At 41.6% G+C, this 20,650-nt stretch overlaps 1 protein-coding gene across 44 annotated transcripts in view; it reads left to right on the top strand.

Annotated features, from left to right (window-relative positions):
- Positions 1 to 20,650, top strand: part of NRCAM (neuronal cell adhesion molecule) — a 314,284-nt gene that overhangs the window by 235,286 nt on the left and 58,348 nt on the right. For all 44 annotated transcript variants that reach the window (XM_063726137.1, XM_063726124.1, XM_002818345.6 and 41 more), the window contains 2 exons: positions 11,043 to 11,227; positions 12,988 to 13,119. In XM_063726137.1, coding sequence (XP_063582207.1) covers positions 11,043 to 11,227; positions 12,988 to 13,119 — 317 coding nt within the window. The remainder of the gene's footprint in view (positions 1 to 11,042; positions 11,228 to 12,987; positions 13,120 to 20,650) is intronic.

Genomic DNA, 20,650 nt, shown 5'->3' with positions numbered 1-20,650 from the left:
TCATTCTCCTACATGTGGCTAGCCAATTATCCCAACACCAGTTGTTGAAAAGGGTGTCCTTTCCCCACTTTATGTTTTTGTTTGCTTTGTTGAAGATCAGTTGGCTGTAAATATTTGGGTTTATCTCTGGGTTCTCTATTCTGTTCCACTGGTCTATGTGCATATTTTTATACCAGTATCAAGCTGTTTTGGTGACCATGGCCTTATAGTATAGTTTGAAATCAGGTAGTGTGAAGCCTCCAGATTTGTTCTTTTTGCTTGGTCTTGCTTTGGCTATGTGGGCTCTTCTTTGGTTCCATATGAATTTTAGAATTTTTTTTCTAATTCTGTAAAGAATAATGGTGGTATTTTGATGGGGATTGCATTGAATTTGTAGATTGCTTTTGGCAGTGTGTCATTTTCACAATATTGATTCTACCCTTCCATGAGCATGGGGTGTGTTTTCATTTGTGTCATCTGTGATTTCTTGCTCTAGTGTTTTGTAGTTTTCCTTGTAGAGGTCTTTTGCCTCCTTGGTTAGGTATATTCCTAAGGTTTTTTTTTTTTTGGCAGTTATTATAAAGGGGGTTGAGTTCTTGATTTGACTCTCCACTTGGTTGCTGTTGGTGTATAGAAGAGCTACTGATGTGTATACATTATTCTTGTATCTGGAAACTTTGCTGAATTCTTTTATCAGTTCTGGGGCCTTTCTGGAGAAGTCTTTAGGGTTTTCAAGGTAAATGATCATATCATCAGCAAACAGTGACAGTTTGACTTCCTCTTTACCAATCTGGATACCCTTTATTTCTTTCTCTTGTCTGATTGCTCTGGCTAGGACTTCCAGTACTATGTTGAAGAGGAGTGGTAAGAGTGGGCATTCTTGTCTTATTCCATTTCTCAGAGGGAATGCTTTCAACTTTTCCCCACTCAGTATTATGTTGGCTGTGGGTTTGACATAGATGGCTTTTATTACACTGAGGTATGTTCATTGTACGCTGATTTTGCTGAAAGTTTTAATAATAAAGGGATGCTGGATTTTATCAGATACTTTTTCTGCATCTATTGAGATGATCATGTGATTTTTGTTTTTAATTCTGTTTATGTGGTGTATCACATTTATTGACTTGTGTATGTTAAACCATCCCTGCATCCCTAGTATACAACCCACTTGATCATGGTGGATTATCTTTTTGATATGTTGCTGGATTCAGTTACCTAGTATTTTGTTAAGGATTTTAGCATCTATGTTCATCAGGGATATCAGTCCGTAGTTTCTTTTTTGGTTATGTCCTTTCCTGGTTTTGGTATTAGGGTGATGCTGGCTTCATAGAATGAATTGGGGAGGGTTCTCTCTTTCTCTATCTTGTGGAATAGTGTCAAAAGGATTGGTACCAATTCTCCTTTGAATGTCTGGTAGAATTCTGCTGTGAATCCATGTGGTCACGGACTTTTTTTGGTCATTTTTTAATTACTATTTCGATCTTGCTGCTTATTATTGGTCTGTTTAAGGTACATAATTTTTCCTGATTTAAGCTAGGAGGGTTGTATTTTTCCAGGAATTTATCTGTCTCTTTTAGGTTTTCTAGTTTATGTGTGTAAAGGTGTTCATAGCAGCCTTGAGTGAGCTTTCGTATTTTGGTGATGTCAGTTGTAATATCTCCCGTTTCATTTCTTGATGAGGTTATTTGGATTTTCTTCCTTCTTTTCTTGGTTAATCTTGCTAATGGTCTATCAATTGTATTTATCTTTTCAAAGAACCAGCTTTTTGTTTCATTTATCTTTTGTATTTTTTGTTTGTTTGTTTCAATTTCATTTCGTTCTGCTGTGATCTTATTTCCTTTCTTCTGCTGGGTTTGGGTTTGGTTTGTTCTTGTTTCTCTAGTTCCTTGAGGTGTGACCTTAGAATGTCAGTTTGTGCCCTTTCAGTCTTTTTGATGTAGGCGTTTAGGGCTATGAACTTTCCTCTTAGCACCACCTCTGCTGTATCCCAGAGGTTTTGATAGGTTGTGTCACTATTGTCGTTCAGTTCGAAGAATTTTTAAATTTCCATCTTGATTTCGTTTTCTAACAATGATTATTCAGGAGCAGGTTATTTAATTTCCATGTTTTTGCATGGCTTTGAAGGTTCCTTTTGGAGTTGATTTCCACTTTTATTCCACTGTGGTCTGAGAGAATGCTTGATATAATTTCAATTTTCTTTAATTTATTGAGGCTCATTTTGTGGCCTATCATATGGTCCATCTTCAAGAAAGTTCCACGTGCTGTTGAATAGAATGTGTATTCTGGGTGGCTAGAAAGATGGCTGAATAGGAACAGCTCCAATCTGCAGCTCCCAGCGAGATCAATGCAGAAGGTGGGTGATTTCTGCATTCCCAGCTGAGGTACCTGGTTCATCTCACTGGGACTGGTTAGACAATGGATGCAGCCCACAGAGGGCGAGCCGAAGCAGGGTGGGGGCATCACCTCACTCAGGAAGTGCAAGGGGTCAGGGAACTCCCCCCCCCCCACCCAGCCAAGGGAAGCCGTGAGGGACTGTGCCATGAGGAACAGTGCATTCTGGCCCAGATACTATGCTTTGCCCACGGTCTTTGCAACCCGCAGACCAGGAGATTCCCTGGGGTGCCTACACCACCAGGGCACTGGGTTTCAAGTAAAAAACTGGGCGACCATTTGGGCAGACACCGAGCTAGCTGCAGGAGTTTTTTTTCATACTCCAGTGGTGCCTGGAACGCCAGTGAGACAGAACCATTCACTCCCTTGGAAAGGGAGCTGAAGCCAGGGAGCCAAGTGATCTAGCTCAGTGGATCCCACCCCCATGAAGCCCAGCAAGCTAAGATCCACTGACTTGAAATTCTCGCTGCCAACACTGCAGTCTGAAGTCCACCTGTGATGCTCTAACTTGGTGGGGGATGGGTGTCTGCCATTACTGAGGCTTGAGTAGGTGGTTTCCCCTTCACAGTGTAAACAAACCCGCCAGGAAGTTTGAACTGGGCAGAGCCTACCACAGCTCAGCAAAGCCTCTGTAGCCAGACTGCCTCTCTAGATTCTTCCTTTCTGGGCAGGGCATTGCTGAAAGAAAGGCAGCAGCCCCAGTTAAGGGCTTATAGATCAAACTTCCATCTCTCTGGGACAGAGCACCTGGGGGAAGGGGCAGCTGTGGGTGCAGCTTCAGCAGATTTAAACATTCCTGCTGCTGGCTCTGAAAAGAGCAGCAGATCTCCCAGCAGATCTGCTAGAGCTCTGCTAAGGGAGAGACTGCCTCCTCAAGTGGGTCCCTGACCCCTGTGCCTCCTGACTGGGAGATACCTCCCAGCAGGGGTTGACTGGCACCTCATACAGGAGAGCTCTGGCTGACATCTGGCAGGTGCCCTTCTGAGATGAAGCATCCAGAGGAGGGAACAGGCAGCAACCTTTGCTATTCTGCAGCCTTCACTGGTGATACCCAAGCAAACAGGGTCTGGAGTGGACCTCCAGCAAACTCCAGCAGACCTGCAGCAGAGGGCCCTGACTGTTAGAACAAAAACTAACAAACAGAAAGAAATAGCATCACCATCAACAAAAAGGACGTCCACACAAAAAACCCATATGAAGGGGTCACCAACATCAAAGACCAAAGGTAGATAAATCCACAAAGATGAGGAAAAACCAGTACAAAAGGGCTGAAAGTTCCAAAAACGAGAATGCCTCTTCTCCTCCAAAGGATCACAACTACTCACCAGCAAGGGAACAAAACTGGACAGAGAATGAGTTTGACGAATTGACAGAAGTAGGCTTCAGAAGGTGGGTAATAGTAAACTCCTCCGAGCTAAAGGAGCTTGTTCTAACCCAATGCAAGGAAGCTAAGAACCTTGAAAAAAGGTTAGAGGAATTGCTAACTAGAATAACCAGTTTAGAGAAGAACATAAATGACCTGATGGAGCTGAAAAACACAGCACGAGAACTTCGTGAAGCATACACAAGTATCAATAGCTGAATCAAACAAGTGGAAGAAAGGATAACAGAGATAGAAGATCAACTTAATGAAATAAAGTGTGAAGACAAGATTAGAGAAAAAAGAACGAAAAAGAATGAACGAAGCCTCCAAGAAATATGGGACTATGTGAAAAGACCAAACCTACGTTTGATTGGTGTACCTGAAAGTGACAGGGAGAATGGAACCAAGCTGGAAAACACTTTTCAGGATATTATCCAGGAGAACTTCCCCAACCTAGCAAGAGAGGCCAACATTCAAATTCAGGAAATACAGAGAACACCACAAAGATACTCCTCAAGAAGAGCAACCCCAAGACACATAATCATCAAATTCACCAAGGTTGCAATGAAGGAAAAAATGTTAAGGGCAACCAGAGAGAAAGGTTGGGTTCTCCACAAAGGAAAGCACATCAGACTAACAGCGGATCTTTCAGCAGAAACCCTACAAGCCAGAAGAAAGTGGGGGCCAATATTCAACATTCTTAAAGAAAAGAATTTTCAACCCAGAATTTCATATCCAGCCAAACTAAGCTTCATAAGTGAAGGAGAAATAAAAATCCTTTACAGACAAGCAAATGCTGAGGGGTTTTGTCACCACCAGGCCTGCCTTACAAGGTCTCCTGAAGGAAGCACTAAATATGGAAAGGAAAAACCAGAACCAGCCACTGCAAAAACATACCAAATTGTAAACACCATCGACACTATGAAGAAACTGCATCAACTAACGGGCAAAATAACCAGCTAGCATCATAATGACAGGATCAAATTCGCACATAACCATATTAACCTTAAATGTAAAGGGCTAAATGCCCAAATCAAAAGACGCAGACTAGCAAATTGGATAAAGAATCAAGACCCATCAGTGTGCTGTATTCAGGAGACCAACCTCATGTGCAAATACACACATAGGCTCAAAATAAAGGGATGGAGGAATATTTACCAAACAAATGGAAAGCAAAAAAAAAAAAAGGCAGGGGTTGCAGTTGTAGTCTCTGATAAAACAGACTTTAAACCAACAAAGATCAAAGAAGACAGGGGTATTACATAATGGTAAAGGGATCAATGCAACAAGAAGAGCTAACTATCCTAAAAATATATGGACCTAATACAGAAGCACCCAGATTCATAAAGCAAGTTCTTAGAGACGTACAAAGAGACTTAGACTCCCACACAAAAATAGTGGGAGATGGCCAGGCGCGGTGGCTCACGCCTGTAATCCCAGCACTTTGGGAGGCTGAGGCGGGTGGATCATGAGGTCAGGAAATCAAGACCATCCTGGCTAACATGGTGAAACCCCGTCTCTACTAAAAAAATACAAAAAATTAGCCAAGCGTGGTGGCGGGCACCTGTAGTCCCAGCTACTCGGGAGGCTGGGGCAGGAGAATGGCGTGAACCCGGGAGGTGGAGCTTGCAGTGAGCTGAGATCATGCCACTGCACTCCAGCCTGGGCGACAGAGCGAGACTCCATCTCAAAAAAAAAAAAAAAATAGTGGGAGACTTTAACACCCCACTATCAATATTAGACAGATCAACAAGACGGAAAATTAACAAGGATATTTAGGACTTGAACTCAGCTCTGGCCCAAGCAGACCTGATAGACATCTACAGAACTCTCCACCCCAAATCAACAGAATATACATTCTTTCCAGCATCACATCACACTTATTCTAAAATTGACCACATAATTGGAAGTAAAACACTCCTCACCAAATGCAAAACAACAGAAATCATAACAGTCTGTCAGACCACACTGCAATCAAATTAGAACTCATGATTGAGAAACTCATTCACAACCACACAACTACATGGAAACTGATCAACCTGCTCCTGAATGACTACTGGGTAAATAACGAAATTAAGGCAGAAATAAATAAGTTCTTTGAAACCAATGAGAACAAAGACACAACGTACCAGGATCTCTGGGACACAGCTAAAGCAGTGTTTAGAGGGAAATTTATACACTAATGTCTACAGGACAAAGTGAGAAAGATCTAAATTTGACACCCTAACATCACAATTAAAAGAACTAGAGAAGCAACAGCAAACAAATTCAAAAGCTAGTAGAAAACAAGAAATAACTAAGATCAGAGCAGAACTAAAGGCGATAGAGACATGAAAAACCCTTCAAAAAATCAATAAATCCAGGAGCTGGTTTTTTGAAAAGATTAACAAAATAGACCACTAGCCAGACTAATAAAGAAGAAAAGAGAGAAGAATCAAATAGACACAATAAAAAATGATAAAAGGGATATCACCACTGATCCCAGAAACATACAAACTACCACCAGAGAATACTATAAACACCTCTACGCAAATAAACTAGAAAATCTAGATGAGATGGATAAATTCCTGGACACATTCACCCTCCCAGGACTAAACTAGGAAGAAGTCAAATCCCTGAATAGACCAATAAGAAGTTCTGAAATTGAGGCAGTAATTAATAGCCTACCAACCAAAAAAAGCCCAGATGGATTTACAGCTGAATTCTACCAGAGGTACAAAAAGGAGCTGGTACCATTCCTTCTGAAGCTATTCCAAACAATAGAAAAAGAGGGTATCCTCCCTAACTCATTTTGTGAGGCCAGCGTCATCCTGATACCAAAACCTGGCAGAGACACAACCAAAGAAGAAAATTTCAGGCCAATATCCCTGATGAACATTCATGCAAAAATCCTCAATAAAATACTGGCAAACTGAATCCAGCAGCACATCAAAAAGCTTATCCACCACCATCAACTCAGCTTCATCCTTGGGATGCAAGGCTGGTTCAACATATGCAAATCAATAAACATAATCCATCACATAAAGAGAACCAATGACAAAAACCACATGATCATCTTAATAGATGCAGAAAAGGCCTTCGACAAAATTCAACAGCCCTTCATGCTAAAAACTCTCAGGACTATTAGTAATTGTTTTATAAATTTAGGAGCTCCATTGTTAGGTGTATATATGTTTAGGATTGTGATATTTTCCTGTTCGACAAGGCCTTTTACCATTATATAATGTCCCTCTTTGTCTCTTTTAACTGCTGTTGCTTTAAAGTTTGTTTTGTCTGTTACAAAATAGCTACCCCTGCTTGCTTTTGGTGTCCATTTGCATGAAATGCCTTTTTCCACTCTTTAAGTTTATGTGAGTCCTTATGTGTTAGTTGAGTCTCCTGAAGGCAGCAGATAGTTGGTGGTGAGTTCTTATCCATTCTGCAGTTCTGTATCTTTTAAGTGGAGCACTTAGGCCATTTACATTCAATGTTAGTATTGAGATGTGAGATACCCTTGCCTTCATTGTGCTATTTGTTGCCTGTGTACCTTCGGTTTTTTATTTTTTGTTTTTGCTTTTTAAATTATATTTTCGTTTTATAGGTCCTGTGTGATTTATGCTTTAAAAAGGTTCTGTTTTGATGTGTTTCCAGGATTTGTTTTAAGATTTAGAACTCCTTTTAGCAGTTCTTGTAGTGGTGGTTTGGTAATGGCAAATTCTCTCAGCATTTGTTTGTCTGAAAAAGACTGTATCTTTCCTTCAAATATGATGCTTAGTTTCGCTGGATACAAAATTCTTGACTGATAATTGTTTTGTTTGTGGAGGCTGAAGATAGGGCCCCAATCCCTTCTAGCTTGTAGGATTTCTGCTGAGAACTCTGCTGTTAATCTGATAGGTGTTCCTTTATAGGTTACCTTGTGTTTTTGTCTCACAGCTCTTAAGATTATTTCCTTCATCTTAACTTTGGATAACCTGATGACAATGTGCCTAGACATCTTTTTGAGACGAGTTTTTCAGGTGTTCTTTGTGCTTCCTGTATTTGAATGTCTAGGTCCCTAGCAAGGCCAGAAAAGTTTTCCTCGATTATTCCTCCAAATATGTTTTCCCAACTTTTAGATTTCTCTTATTCCTCAGGAACACTGAGTATTCTTAGGTTTGGTCATTTAACATAATCCCAGACTTCTTGGAGGCTTTGTTCATATTTTCCTATTCTTTTCTCTTTGTATTTGTTGGACTGGGTTCATTGAAAGACTTTGTCTTCAAGCTCTTAATTTCTCTCTTCTACTTGTTCAGTTCTATTGCTGAGATTTTTCAGAGCATTTTGCATTTCTATAAGTGTGTCCAATGTTTCCTGAAGTTTTGATTGTTTTTTCTTTATAGTGTCTATTTCCTTGACTGTTTCTCCCTTTGCTTCTTGTATTGTTTTTTGGATTTCCTTACATTGGGCTTTGCCTTTCTCTGGTACCTCTCTGATAAGCTTAATAACTAACCTCCTGAATTCTTTTTCAGGTAAATCAGGGATTTCTTCTTGGTTTGGATCCATTGCTGGAGCTAGTGTGATTCTTTGGTGGGTGTTAAAAAGCCTTGTTTAGTCATATTACCAGAGTTGGTTTTCTGGTTCCTTGTCATTTGGGTAGATTCTGTCAGAGGGAAGGTCTAGGGTTGAAGTCTGTTGTTCAGATTCTTTTGTCCCATGGGGTTTTCCCTTGATGTAGTACTCTCCCCTTTTTCCTATGGATGTGGCTTCCTGTGAGCCAAGCTGCAGTGATTGTTATCTCTCTTCTGGGTCTAGCCACCTGGAAAGTCTACCCATCTCCAGGCTGCTACCGGAGTTGTTTGCACAGAGTCCTGTAATGTGAACCATCGGCCTCTCCACCATAGATGCCAGCACCTGTTCCGGTGGAGGTGGCAGGGGGTTGAAATGGACTCTGTGAGGGTTCTTAGCTTTGTTGGTTTAATGTTCTATTTTTGTGCTGGTTGGCCTCCTGCCAGGTGCTTTCCAGAGAGTATCAGTTCTGGTAGTCTGGTAGTATGGAGAGGAACTGGTGGTGAGTGGAGCCCTAGAACTCCTAAGATTATATGCCCTTTGTCTTCAGCTACCAGAGTTGGTAGAAAAGGCCCATCAGGTGGGGGTAGGGCTAGGCGTGTCTGAGCTCAGACTCTCTTTGGGTGGGTCTTGCTGTCGCTGCTGTCGGGGAGGGGGTGAGGTTCCCAGATCAATGGAGTTGTGTACCTAGGAGGATTATGGCTGCCTCTGCTGAGTCATGCAAGTTGTCCCTCTGCTGAGTCATGCAGGTTGTCGGGGAAGCAAGGGAAATCCAGCAGTCACAGGCCTCACCCAGCTCCCACGCAAACCAAAAGGCCAGTCTCACTCCCACAGTGCCTACCCTAACAGCCCCAAGTCTGTTTCCAGGCAGTAGGTGAGCAGGACTTGAGAACTTGCCCAGACTATCCACTTCCCAGCTGTAAAAGAAAAGGGCTTAGTTCTTCCCCAGCCTATGGAGTCTGCACACTGGATTCACGCCCTTTCCCGAGTTCTGGCCAGGAGGTTTCTCGCCTGGTTCAAATTGTTATAAAGTTCAGCTGGAGACTTCCTTCTCCCTGTGGCATTTTCCCCACACCTCTGGCTGCCCTCCTGAAGGATCTCTGTGGTGCCAGGCAGGAATGGCCTGCTTGGGGACCCAGCGAGCTCCCAGGGCCTTTCCTGCTGCTTCCTCTACCCCTGTATTTCACTCAGCTCTCTAAATTGACTCAGCTCCAGGTAAAGTCAGAAACTTCTCCCACAAACCAAACCTTCAGTTTTTCACTTCTGCAGTTTGGGCACTCACAGTATTTAGGATATCTCCTGGGTCCTGCAGGAGCAGTCCAATTCCTTCAGAGAGTCTGTGAGTCCTTTCAGCAGGTTTGTTCTTGCAGTCATTCTGGAGCTAAAATTCACAATGCGAGCCTCCACATGCTGCTCTGTCCATCCGCATTAGAGCTGCAATCTAGTTCAGCCTCCCATCTGCCATGATGATCGCTTCTGGGCTGAGCTGTTCTTATTCAGAGTCACTTGCATTTCTATTGACAAATATTGTTATCTTCCTGAGGGCCTGGACCATACTTTCTTCATCATCTTCCCAACACATAGCTCAGTGCTTGGTGTATAGTTCAGTGCTTAGGAAATTTTTGTGTTGAATGGATTTTTATTTTACCTTCATGAAAACTTTCTAAAGTCATTAGTTCAAGTCAAGCATTATTATCCCTATTAAGGCAACTAAGGAAACTAAGCCTCAAAAAGATCAGAAATCCAGGGACAGGGTTGGAATTCTAAAGATCTTCTAACTCCAAGCCTATATTCTGACTTTTCATCTGTCTCCATATTCCATGACAATAAAAAACACAGTTGGGACCAGGCGTGGTGGCTCACACCTGTAATCCCAGCACTTGGGAGGCTGAGGCAGATGGATCACGAGATCAGGAGATCGAGACCATACTGACTAAAACAATGAAACCCCGTCTCTACTAAAAATACAAAAAATTAGCTCGGTGTGGTGGCAGGCACCTGTAGTCCCAGCTACTTGGGAGGCTGAGGCAGGAGAATGGCGTGAACCCAGGAGGCGGAGCTTGCAGTGAGCTGAGATCATGCCACTGCACTCCAGCCTGGGTGACAGAGCAAGACTCCATCTCAAAAAAAAAAAAAAAAAAAAAATCAGTTGGGTGACAAATGGTATGAGTAATACCTAAGTTTGATCTATTCTTAATTAGTGTAATAATATTTTTAAATGTCACTAATAATGAAACTAAGGAAAAAAAGCTCTTTCCCTAATTACTTAGTTAACATCATCAGATAGACTGCTGTAAAATAGGAAAGTTCTTCCATTTGATACGGAAATGTATACAAAGGTTTATGGTCATAGATATGTTTATGAGTTTTTCTCTGTACGTTTTTAATTCCAGCTGATGAAAAATTATAATTCAGTATCATTAATATAATGGTAATTCTTTTGATTAACATAGTAGCTTCATGTAAAAATTTCCAAGAGTTTCTCATTAGTCACAACGTTGAAAAAAATAATTAGGCCCCATCAGTAAAGCAACTCATGCTGGCATTCATACTGTATCACTGACATCAAAGTTTATGGTGTGCCATCAATTAGTATAATTCTGATTATGTGAAAATGTAAAACTGTGAGCATTATTTATAAAAGTGTGGTACTAATTAAAATATCTATTTATTTCTTATGATTTTTTAATAAAGATTTGTTACAAAGTTGCATGAAAATTCATCCTCAAAAGTAGTCATAGGTGGATTTCTTTTTTGTAATATCATTATTTATTTATCCTATCAGGCCTACCCCAATTATTTACTGGGCAAAAGAAGATGGAATGCTACCCAAAAACAGGACAGTTTATAAGAACTTTGAGAAAACCTTGCAGATCATTCATGTTTCAGAAGCAGACTCTGGAAATTACCAATGTGTAGCAAAAAACGCATTAGGAGCCATCCACCATACCATTTCTGTTAGAGTTAAAGGTATATTGTTTAAAATCCATTCTTCTTGCCTTCATGAGAGACCCTGAAACTTTAATTAAATGTGGTTTTCATTATATTTTTAATAATGATAAATGTAAATTTATGTCAACATTCATGGTACCTTGACTCTCTTCTCACTGCTATTTGTAGTGCATCTAAATCAGGTTAAAAATTTACTTGTTCAAATCTTCCTCATGGAAGAATCCCAGTTAATGAATATAGGAAGAATGAAGGAAATAGAAAAGTCAGTATTAGAATCCCACAGTAATAACTACAGCAGGCAAGATCAAACAATGAATGCTAAAATTAGTGGGTGAAACTTTAAGGAGAAACAGGGTATTTGCATAGCTTCAAAGTGTTTCTATCCCGCAGAAATTAATTACTGGGGAAGTTTTAGTGTGTCCACAAATACTTTATTACTCCTTTCTTTAGAAGATGGAGCTTACTTTCCCTCTTCTTGAATGTATGCTGGACACTAATGAACAGAGTATGGAATCCAGGGAAATAGTAACTTTGGAGTACAGAAACCTGGCAGACACTGTCTTAAGTGATGAATGTTAACATCAACAATAATAAGTCATGTTTGATATCATATATTCCCTCATATGGTACAAGTAGAAGGGTTCATTACCTTTGGGATATTCTCAAAAGCCCAAAACCTCAGGGTAATCGTGAGAAAACATCAGACAAACCTAAGCTGTAAGACAGTCTACGAAATAACTGACCAGACTCTTCAGAAGTGTCAAGGTCACAAAAGACAAGGAAAGACCAAGAAATTGTCAGATTGGAGACTATGACAAGTAAATGCAAAAGACGTTACAAGTAAATACGGTGTCTAGGACAGGATCCTGGGACAGAAACAAGACATTAATGCAAAAACGGAAATCCTAACAGAATGTATAGTTTAGTTAAGTACCAATGTTAACTTTTCGTTAGGTCACTAGACCATGGTCACATAAGATGTTAACATTAGAGGAAGCCGAGGGAAGGAGGTATGAAAACACTCTGTAATACCTTTGCAATTTTTCAAAAATGATGTTTTTAAGTTGCTTCCTAATTATATAATTGTATATATTCTACAGGGCTCAGAATTTATTTTATTTATTTATTTATTATTTTGAGTTGGAGAATCGCTCTGTTGCCCAGGCTGGAGTGTAATAGCGCTATCTTGGCTCACTGCAACCTCCGCCTCCCAGGTTCAAGCAATTCTCCTGCCTTTGCCTCCCAAGTAGATGGGATTACAGGTGCCCACCACCACACCTGGCTAATTTTTTTTTTGTATTTTTAATAGCGACAGGGTTTTACCATGTTGGCCAGGCTGGTTTCCAACTCCTGACCTCAAGTGATCCAGCCACCTTGGCTTCCCAAAGTGTTGGGATTACAGGCATGAGCCACCGTGCCTGGTCCAGAATTTAAATTTGTGTTTCTTAGCCCTACCTGTACCTGTAATTGTCTCTGTATGCTTAGTTAAATCTGTCATGTCTTTGATGTCTGATTAATTTTAATGTAAAATGAGAAAATGAAATTTGTATCAAACAGGGCTAGAAATAATACATACATGTCAGTGAGTCTCTTTAAACATTCTTTTGAAAATCTTAAATGTTCTTTGAAGCATTGTTTATAAATCTATTCGCTCAAAAAAAAATTAGACTAATTTAGTGTGAAGTACTTGCTTGTATTATTAAAATAGTTCAATCTGTTCTTTTGCTAAAATGCTTATTTGATTCAGATTTTTGGTCTTTTTTCTTCCTCCTATAAAGCGGCTCCATACTGGATCACAGCCCCTCAAAATCTTGTGCTGTCCCCAGGAGAGGATGGGACCTTGATCTGCAGAGCTAATGGCAACCCCAAACCCAGAATTAGCTGGTTAACAAATGGAGTCCCAATAGAAAGTAAGTTGCCTTGACTGGTTCTAATTGCAGTATATTTTCAGAGCATATATACATCCCAACAGTGAATAAATGGTGATAAAATATAACTCAGGTTAAGGAAGGAAGCCACATGTATGTTAAACACAGGCACTAAATTACCTTTGCGTTTTATTACCATTAGATATTTATTATGAATGTGAATAGTTTATGCTGTTAACATAATGGTATGTGACGACTGGTACTTGGCAATATTTCGTCTGTTTTTTACATGGATAATGGGAAGAATGACAGGGTCAGAAATAAATATCACTTAAAAGTTTAGATGATCTTCTTTGTGCAAAACATCAAGTGATTTGTGGAAATGTCACAGGCGCTAGAGGAGATAAGTGGGGAGACTCGGCATAGAGCCAATGGATATGACAAGCATAAGAAACCCAGCTGTCTTAATTTAAAGAGTTTTCAGTTATAAGTATAGCAAGTATAGCCCAGGTGTTCCCACTGTCTTCCAAGGTCACCGTCCCGTTTGATACCCAAAGAAGAACACATCCTCTGACCCTGATAATATGCAGGATGCTTTACCTTTGACTAGTGCTCCCTCCCTGAGAGCTGCTGATATTATCCTTGAGCAGCACCTGGGCAGCCTGTTGCCCCATTCAGCAGCCTCCTTGCTCCACCGCTCCACTCCTTGCACTTCATTAGCCAATTTCTCCAAGCTACCACTATGCTGCCCAGCGTGTGGCTTCAGTCCCTCCCATTAATCTGCTAAATCATAGCAAAGGCCAGCTTTACAAAACTTGGCTAAAGGCTTGGGGAGAGTCAAGGGAATTATAGCAAAGAAAAAATCTTTAAATTGATGTTGCACCTCACTGCTCCTTAATTCCTAAGCCATGGCCATGAACGGAGAACCCACTAGACTCTCCTCTTCCTCCACCCCACCCACCACCAGCTACTGCCAAGAGGAGCATCTTTCAACATTTTTTCCTTCTTGGAGTTCAGACCTCCTCTTAGACACCAAGACAGAGAAAGTCAGTTTCAGCATCAAACCCAGCCTTAGGTTCGCTCTCCCAGTCAATAACATGATTACCTGCAAAGATATTCTTTACTCACAATAAAGATAGCCCTCAGGCTTATGATACAGGACAGATTGGCTTTGACTGCCTCCAAGTCAGAATCCAATATTGGTTCTACATTTACATAACCAAAAGGTCTGCCGAATTGACTTTCCCAAAGTAACACACACACTTCCCCTAAGATGGTTCCAAAAAACTGCTGGCAGATTTAAAGTGGCACAAGTCCCTGTTTCTTACCATCAAGGTCTGACAACTGCAGGGTGAATGAGTCATCGCAGCCTGCTCCATGAATATTTTTTGGAAGTTCACTTGTGTCTCATAGTGCAGTAGCTGTCAGATACTTTGAAACAGGCAGCCTGTGTTCACTGTAAAAGGAAGTGTATTCCTGGGAGAAAACAGATGCTAGAGGCCAGCAAATAGGGTTTGGGTATTTCCATTCCCAATTTTAACCAGGATCAGTATCCAGAGAAATGGCAGAGAGTACTTTGTAGTTGTGTTTCAGGAAGCTCTTGCTACTCTCAGGGGAATATGAGTGAAAACTGAGAGGCAAAAGTAGAAGAAAGCCCAGAACTAAAAAGGTTTTATGGTGGCCAGGCATGGTGGCTCATGTGAGCCTGTAATCCCAGCACTTTCAGAGGCTAAGGTGGGCAGATTTCTTGAGTACAGGAGTTAGAGACCAGCCTGGGCAACATGGCAAAATCCTGTTTCTACAAAAAATAAAAAACAAATTAGCTGGTACAATGTATGATTTTCTCAGGAATGCATACAAAATGACAATAAATGATGATACATGCTTGATACTTTTGCACCATGTTTTGCAGCTCAGAGTTTTTGTGTTTATTTATGCAAGGTTAAAAGTGCCCCTGAGATCTAGACTCAGTGAAACTGACAAGTGGAAGGAACCATCCATCTAACTGTTCAGCAGGGAAAACAGGGGGGCCGGGGGGATAAACCCTCAAGCTTGGCAGCCAGAGTGCAATCCTATGCAAGGAAAATTGAGATGTGGGTGGATGACATAAGCAAGGGAGGATTAAATAATGAGGCTGAGTTTTCTTCTTGATTTGCTCAGCTTGCTGTCCTTCCAAACCAGCTGTCTTAGTCCATTCCTGCTGCTATAACAAAATGCCTTAGACTGGGTAATTTATAAACAACAGAAATGTATTGCTCACAGTTCTGGAGGCTGGAAAGTCCAAGATCAAAGCACCAGCAGATTTGGTGTCTGGTGATGGCCTGTTCCTCACAGATGCTGCTATGTGTCCTCACATGGTAGAAGGAGCATACGGGCTCCCTCAAGACCTTTAGAATAGCACCAGTCCCATTCACGAGGGGGAAACCCTCATTTCCTAATCATCTCCCAGAGACCCCACTTCTTAACCTTGGAGTTAGGTTTCAACATGAATTTTGGAGGGACACAAATATTCAGACCATAGTACCAGAGTATGCAGTGCCTCTGAGGGAAACTTGTAAATTGAGTCATCTTAACAGCTTTGAAAATACACTCATAACATAATAACACTCCCCTTTTAAATTACATTTTTGTGGGGAGGATCAACTGTAAAAGGCCTGCTTTGGGGGTACAGAGTAGTAATACCAGGAAGACAAGTTAGGTCCTCTTGTAACCCTAAATTGTCTGATTAGGTAGAGAAGAGTTAGGACTAAATATCTCAAATCATATCAGCTCATTTCTTCCATCCCAAAAGTCTTCTTTAAGGCACCATGAGACAGAAAAAAGGAGGCTGAGAAGACAAGGCTGGAATTCCATAGCTCCTATAGATCCAGGGTCACTCGCCCTCTGGTGTGCCTCAGACCAGTCAGTCTGGTGGACCTGCAGGGAGAGGAATACCACACGGTGTGGCAGCAAAGCAAGGAGCCCGGCATCACCAGGCCGCTCCCTGGTGCTGGTAGCAGGTGCTTCATGTTTATACCAAGGTATTGTGAAGCTTCCCTGGAAGGGGTCTTTCTTGATATCTAGTGGCCAAGCTGAAAGTGGATTACCATTTGGACATCTCTTAACTAAAAGGTGATGAGCCAGCGGGGCCCCTGCACAGCTTTCTGCACGATGACACTGCAAAGGTACAGCTGTTCCCTGCCCCTGGCCTTCTGCAGCTGGCCCGTCTGCAGCTTCTGCTGAGTGGCCACATGGGTGGATGCTAAGTCTTCAACAGCTAAGTTCAAAGTGAACCCTGCATGCCCCCACTGTGTGTTGTTCTCCCCTGATCCAAAATAATGAGAGAATGAGGGGGGTGCGGAAACTATCCAAAAAATTAATAGACATTTAAGGAGCCTTGTGCTGCTCTCTTTTTCATCCCCTTCTTGGTAATTGCCCCATGAATTTAGAGGCCCCTGAAGGGAATTGCCTTTGAGAGTTAGGGACCATCCTGGAAACGGGGCACCAGTGCTTGTTTCCCATCTGGAGTTTGCTGACTTGTGCTCCCCACAGATACATCTAGCAGTGCTGGGACAGAGGGGAAGGATGGCAGGGAGATGCAGAGAGGTGAAGGTAGGAACTGAGGGCACAGTCTGCTACAGTGTGTGACAGGGCTGAATTAGCACAGTGAAGACTCCTTGCTTTCATCACGGGGTCCTAGCATAGGCCCCAGAAGTGAGCTGGGAGCACAAACTGGCTTGCTGACAGCACTTTCTACCCAAGAGACTGCAGAAATTGCAGGTGGACCAGCTGCTGCGGGTGAGGGGCAGGAAACAGCAGTGCCTCTGAAGTACTGTTGTCAGGGGCTGTGCAGTGTCCCCTCCAGGTGCCTGAAGTTTGTCTCCTGTGCCACACAACAAAGATAAAGTCAGGGGACTATACTGCCAGGTACACAGCCTCCCCACTCCTGACTTGCAGGCGAGCACCTAAGGACACTGACTGTCTCCTTTCGCCTCTGCAGGTTCTGGCTGCTGAGTGCACATAAATACCGTAAAAGGAGAAGCTGGTTCAGGGAGGGGAGTGGTAAGAAGGATTCTTTTAGCAAAATGAGATGTTATTGATCTGTGACTGTGCATTTCAGACCTGAAAGCTGTTGTTTTAAAAAACTGGAAAAATTAACTCCAAAAGCGTCTGCGTCTGGGCTTTTATTTCAGTGTCTTCTAAAGCTTTGCCCTTCCCCCCTTCCCAGGACTGGCCAGATTACTTAAAGCTTTCCTTGAAGCAAAAATCACAGGCTGTATTAAATAAATGTGGAATTTTCCCAAAACCACCTAAAATAGTTTTAAAACAATCTACAAAAGTCAGAAAAAAGAACACAGCTGCAGAGAACTAGTGCTGAAAGAGAGTTTTGATTTTATTGTGTAATGGGAGGGTGTGAAAATAGAACCCAGGACCAGAAAGAAAATGAACTTGCTATTGGCAGGATGGGGCAAAACATTTCCCTGCTCTCCCCTAGGAGGTTGCTTTTCAGGACTTCAGTTCCTTTTTCCTCCTCTTGGTCTTCCCCACTGGAGAGCCTGTGCCATCCCGGTGGTGGTGCCCAAGGCTGTGGCCACTGTGATTCCTATCTCTGCAGGAGAGTCTAACACTTGCAGATCCTTGATAGTTTCCAACGTGCGTTGTATTAGGTCTGTCAGACTCTTCTGCATGAAACGTGGATAAGATCACACCATTATTGTGTTAAAAGGCCCCTGTCCTCTCAGGGATGAGGAGGGAAAAGAACTAAGAGAATGAGAATGGGCAGAAGACCTCTTCCTGGCACAATGACATATTTTTCTCACAATGAAAGATGTTGAAAGCCAGTAATGTAAGATAAGCACGAGGAGAATGTAGGACTGGTCCAGGATGTTCCTGGGATTTCATCAAGGCGTCCTCCCTTCTTCCGTTTCACAAAACTAAGGGGCTCAGCGGCATCCTCTTGTAGGAATGGAATAAGTAAATGAACAGGGAAATTTAACTCTTCTCCCAGAAATGTGTTCTACATTATGCCCAAGTGTTCACGTTCCAGGAAATGTTTACAAAGTTGACTGAGAAAACCTGAGCAGTAACCTCATTTAAACAAAGTGCATGCTGCCATTTGTAGTCTCTCATCTCCAAAAAGCATAAAATACTATGTGATTAACCTGTTTCACAAAGTTCTTTTTAAAATGAAATTATGCAGTAAATGTAAAAACATTTTAAAGATTGATCGTATTCTGTTCATGTAAGGTGGCATGATTATTATTATTCTCATTATCTATATGTTGAAAGCGTTTATAGTTTTACCTACTAACATCAGGAGAGTTGGGTTACAAGTATTTTCTGAAGGCCATCACCCCAGCTCTGGACCTTACCTTTGGGGCTTTAAGTTATTTGTAGTGATCCTGTGCTTTTAAATTTCTTTCTCAAGTGTTTATTGACAGCAAATGAAGTTGGTTATTCCCAGAATTAATGATTATTCCTCTGGATAATTTGGATTTGCATGCTAGAGAGTTACTCTACCCACTAACCAGCCCATCCAAAGGCTCCAAATGTCTCTACATTAGTGATTTTACTCTGTGTCCAGCTACCAGCCGAGCCTCCATATGTCACCATGACAGTTCCTGGGTTTGTTTGCATTTTTTCAACAAGTACTTAAGGAAAACTCCCATGGAGAGAGGTCTGCTTACTCATTATTATTACCTAAAGGGTTTATTTTGTTCCTAAATACCTTGCCAAAAATAAATATTTGAAGACTGCTGTATTTAGCATATATAAGGCAGATACAGTCAGATGCCTTTCAGGTAAAAAATATCTTCCAAAAGATTTGATAGCAAAGAAAAGTGCAACTGAGAGCAACAGAAAAGCTTCCTGACATGGTTTGTGACTCATGAGTCTCCACTTGGGGAAAATTGTCCTACTGACATTGTTGAGCTTTGCCCTCCAAGTTCATGGTCGTGTAACATTATTATTATTATTGTGGTAAAAACACATAACAAAATTTACCATCTTAACCATTTTAAGTGTACAGTTCAGTAGTGTTAAGCATATTCACATTATTGTGCAACAGATCTTCAGAACTAGAGCCCTTTATCCATTAAATATTGCGTGGTGGTGTAACTTTTAAAAACTCAATACATTTAAGGAATTTGAGGAACTCTTATGTAGTCTGCCACCCATCCAGAGAGATTCGGCCCAGAGCTCTGCCTGGGACTCATCACAGTCTAAAATACACAGCCACTCCACTCCACTGCCTGGAACATCCACAGAGATGCGGTCAGGGTGAGCACATGGTGGGCACCGAGAGTGCCCTGAAGTGTCCCAGCACTGAGAGCCCAAGTGCTGGGTCCAGAAGTGCTAAGAACCTTTTTCTTTTTTTTTTTTTTTAACCGACCTTAAAAATTTAGTTTGTTTCTCTACTTTATTCTTGTATTATTTTTTATTTCCATAGATTTTTGGGGAACAGGTGGCATTTGGTTACATGAATAGGTTCTGAGATTTTGGTGCACCCGCCACCCGAGCAGTGTACACAGTGTACCCAATGTATAGTCTTTTATGCCTCGCTGCCCCACACACTTTCCTTTGAGACCCCAAAGTTCAATATGTCATTCTTATGCCTTTGTGTCCTCGTAGCTTAGCTCCCGCTTATGAGTGAGAACATATAATGTTTGGTTTTCCATTCCTGAGTTACTTCACTTAGTATAATGATCTCCAGTTCCATCTAGGTTGCTGTGAATGCCATTATTTCATTTCTTTGTATGGCTGAGTAGTATTTCATTGTGTGTGTGTGTGTGTGTGTGTGTGTGTGTGTGTGTGTATATATATATATATATAAAAAACACAATTTCTTTATCCACTCATTGATTGATGGCATTTGGGCTGGTTCCATATTTTTGCAATTGCGAATTGTGCTGCTATCAACATGTGTGTGCAAGTATCTTTTTTGTATAATGACCAGAAGTGCTAAGAATCGCTGACAGAGAACAAGTCTCCAGAAATGCTGCTTTGTGTTCCAGCACCCCTTGTTGAGGCGGTAGGTGAGCATCACTGAGATTGTGTGAGTCAGAAAGGCCCCAGTCATACAAGACTTGAGATCTGGGACACATGGGCCGCCCTAAGTTACACTGCGTTTTCAGGGTCCATGGCCGCCCTAAGGTATACTGTGTTTTCAGGGTCCATGCCTGCCCTAAGGTACACTGTGTTTTCAGGATCCATGGCTGCCTGCCACAGCTACAGTTCACTTTCTAGGCCAGTGTGTCATATCCATCCTCTGCTGTGTTTTATCAACGAATCTATATACCCTGTTGAAGGAATTATGACTTGTATTTTTCTTTGGTTTGGAAGAACATGTTCCTTAAGGCAATTTTGAAATGATTAGAGTCATAAATAGGAGATGTAAGCTAAGAAGTCAATTCAAAGTATCTCGACACCCCCACATCACTAGTTGAACAACCTGGAGTATCTAAGATGATTTCATAAATGAGTTACTGATGGTGATCAGAGTGTTGAACAACTGCTTTTTTGTTACATTTTTCCTTGGGAATGAAGACATTAATCAGTCCATGAGGAGTAACTTGTAAGTTAGAGTTTTAATAAT

This window comes from Pongo abelii, chromosome 6 (assembly GCF_028885655.2).
Source record: "Pongo abelii isolate AG06213 chromosome 6, NHGRI_mPonAbe1-v2.0_pri, whole genome shotgun sequence".
NCBI classification, from domain to species: Eukaryota; Metazoa; Chordata; class Mammalia; order Primates; family Hominidae; genus Pongo; species Pongo abelii.
This window is presented reverse-complemented; position numbering and strand designations above follow the sequence as displayed.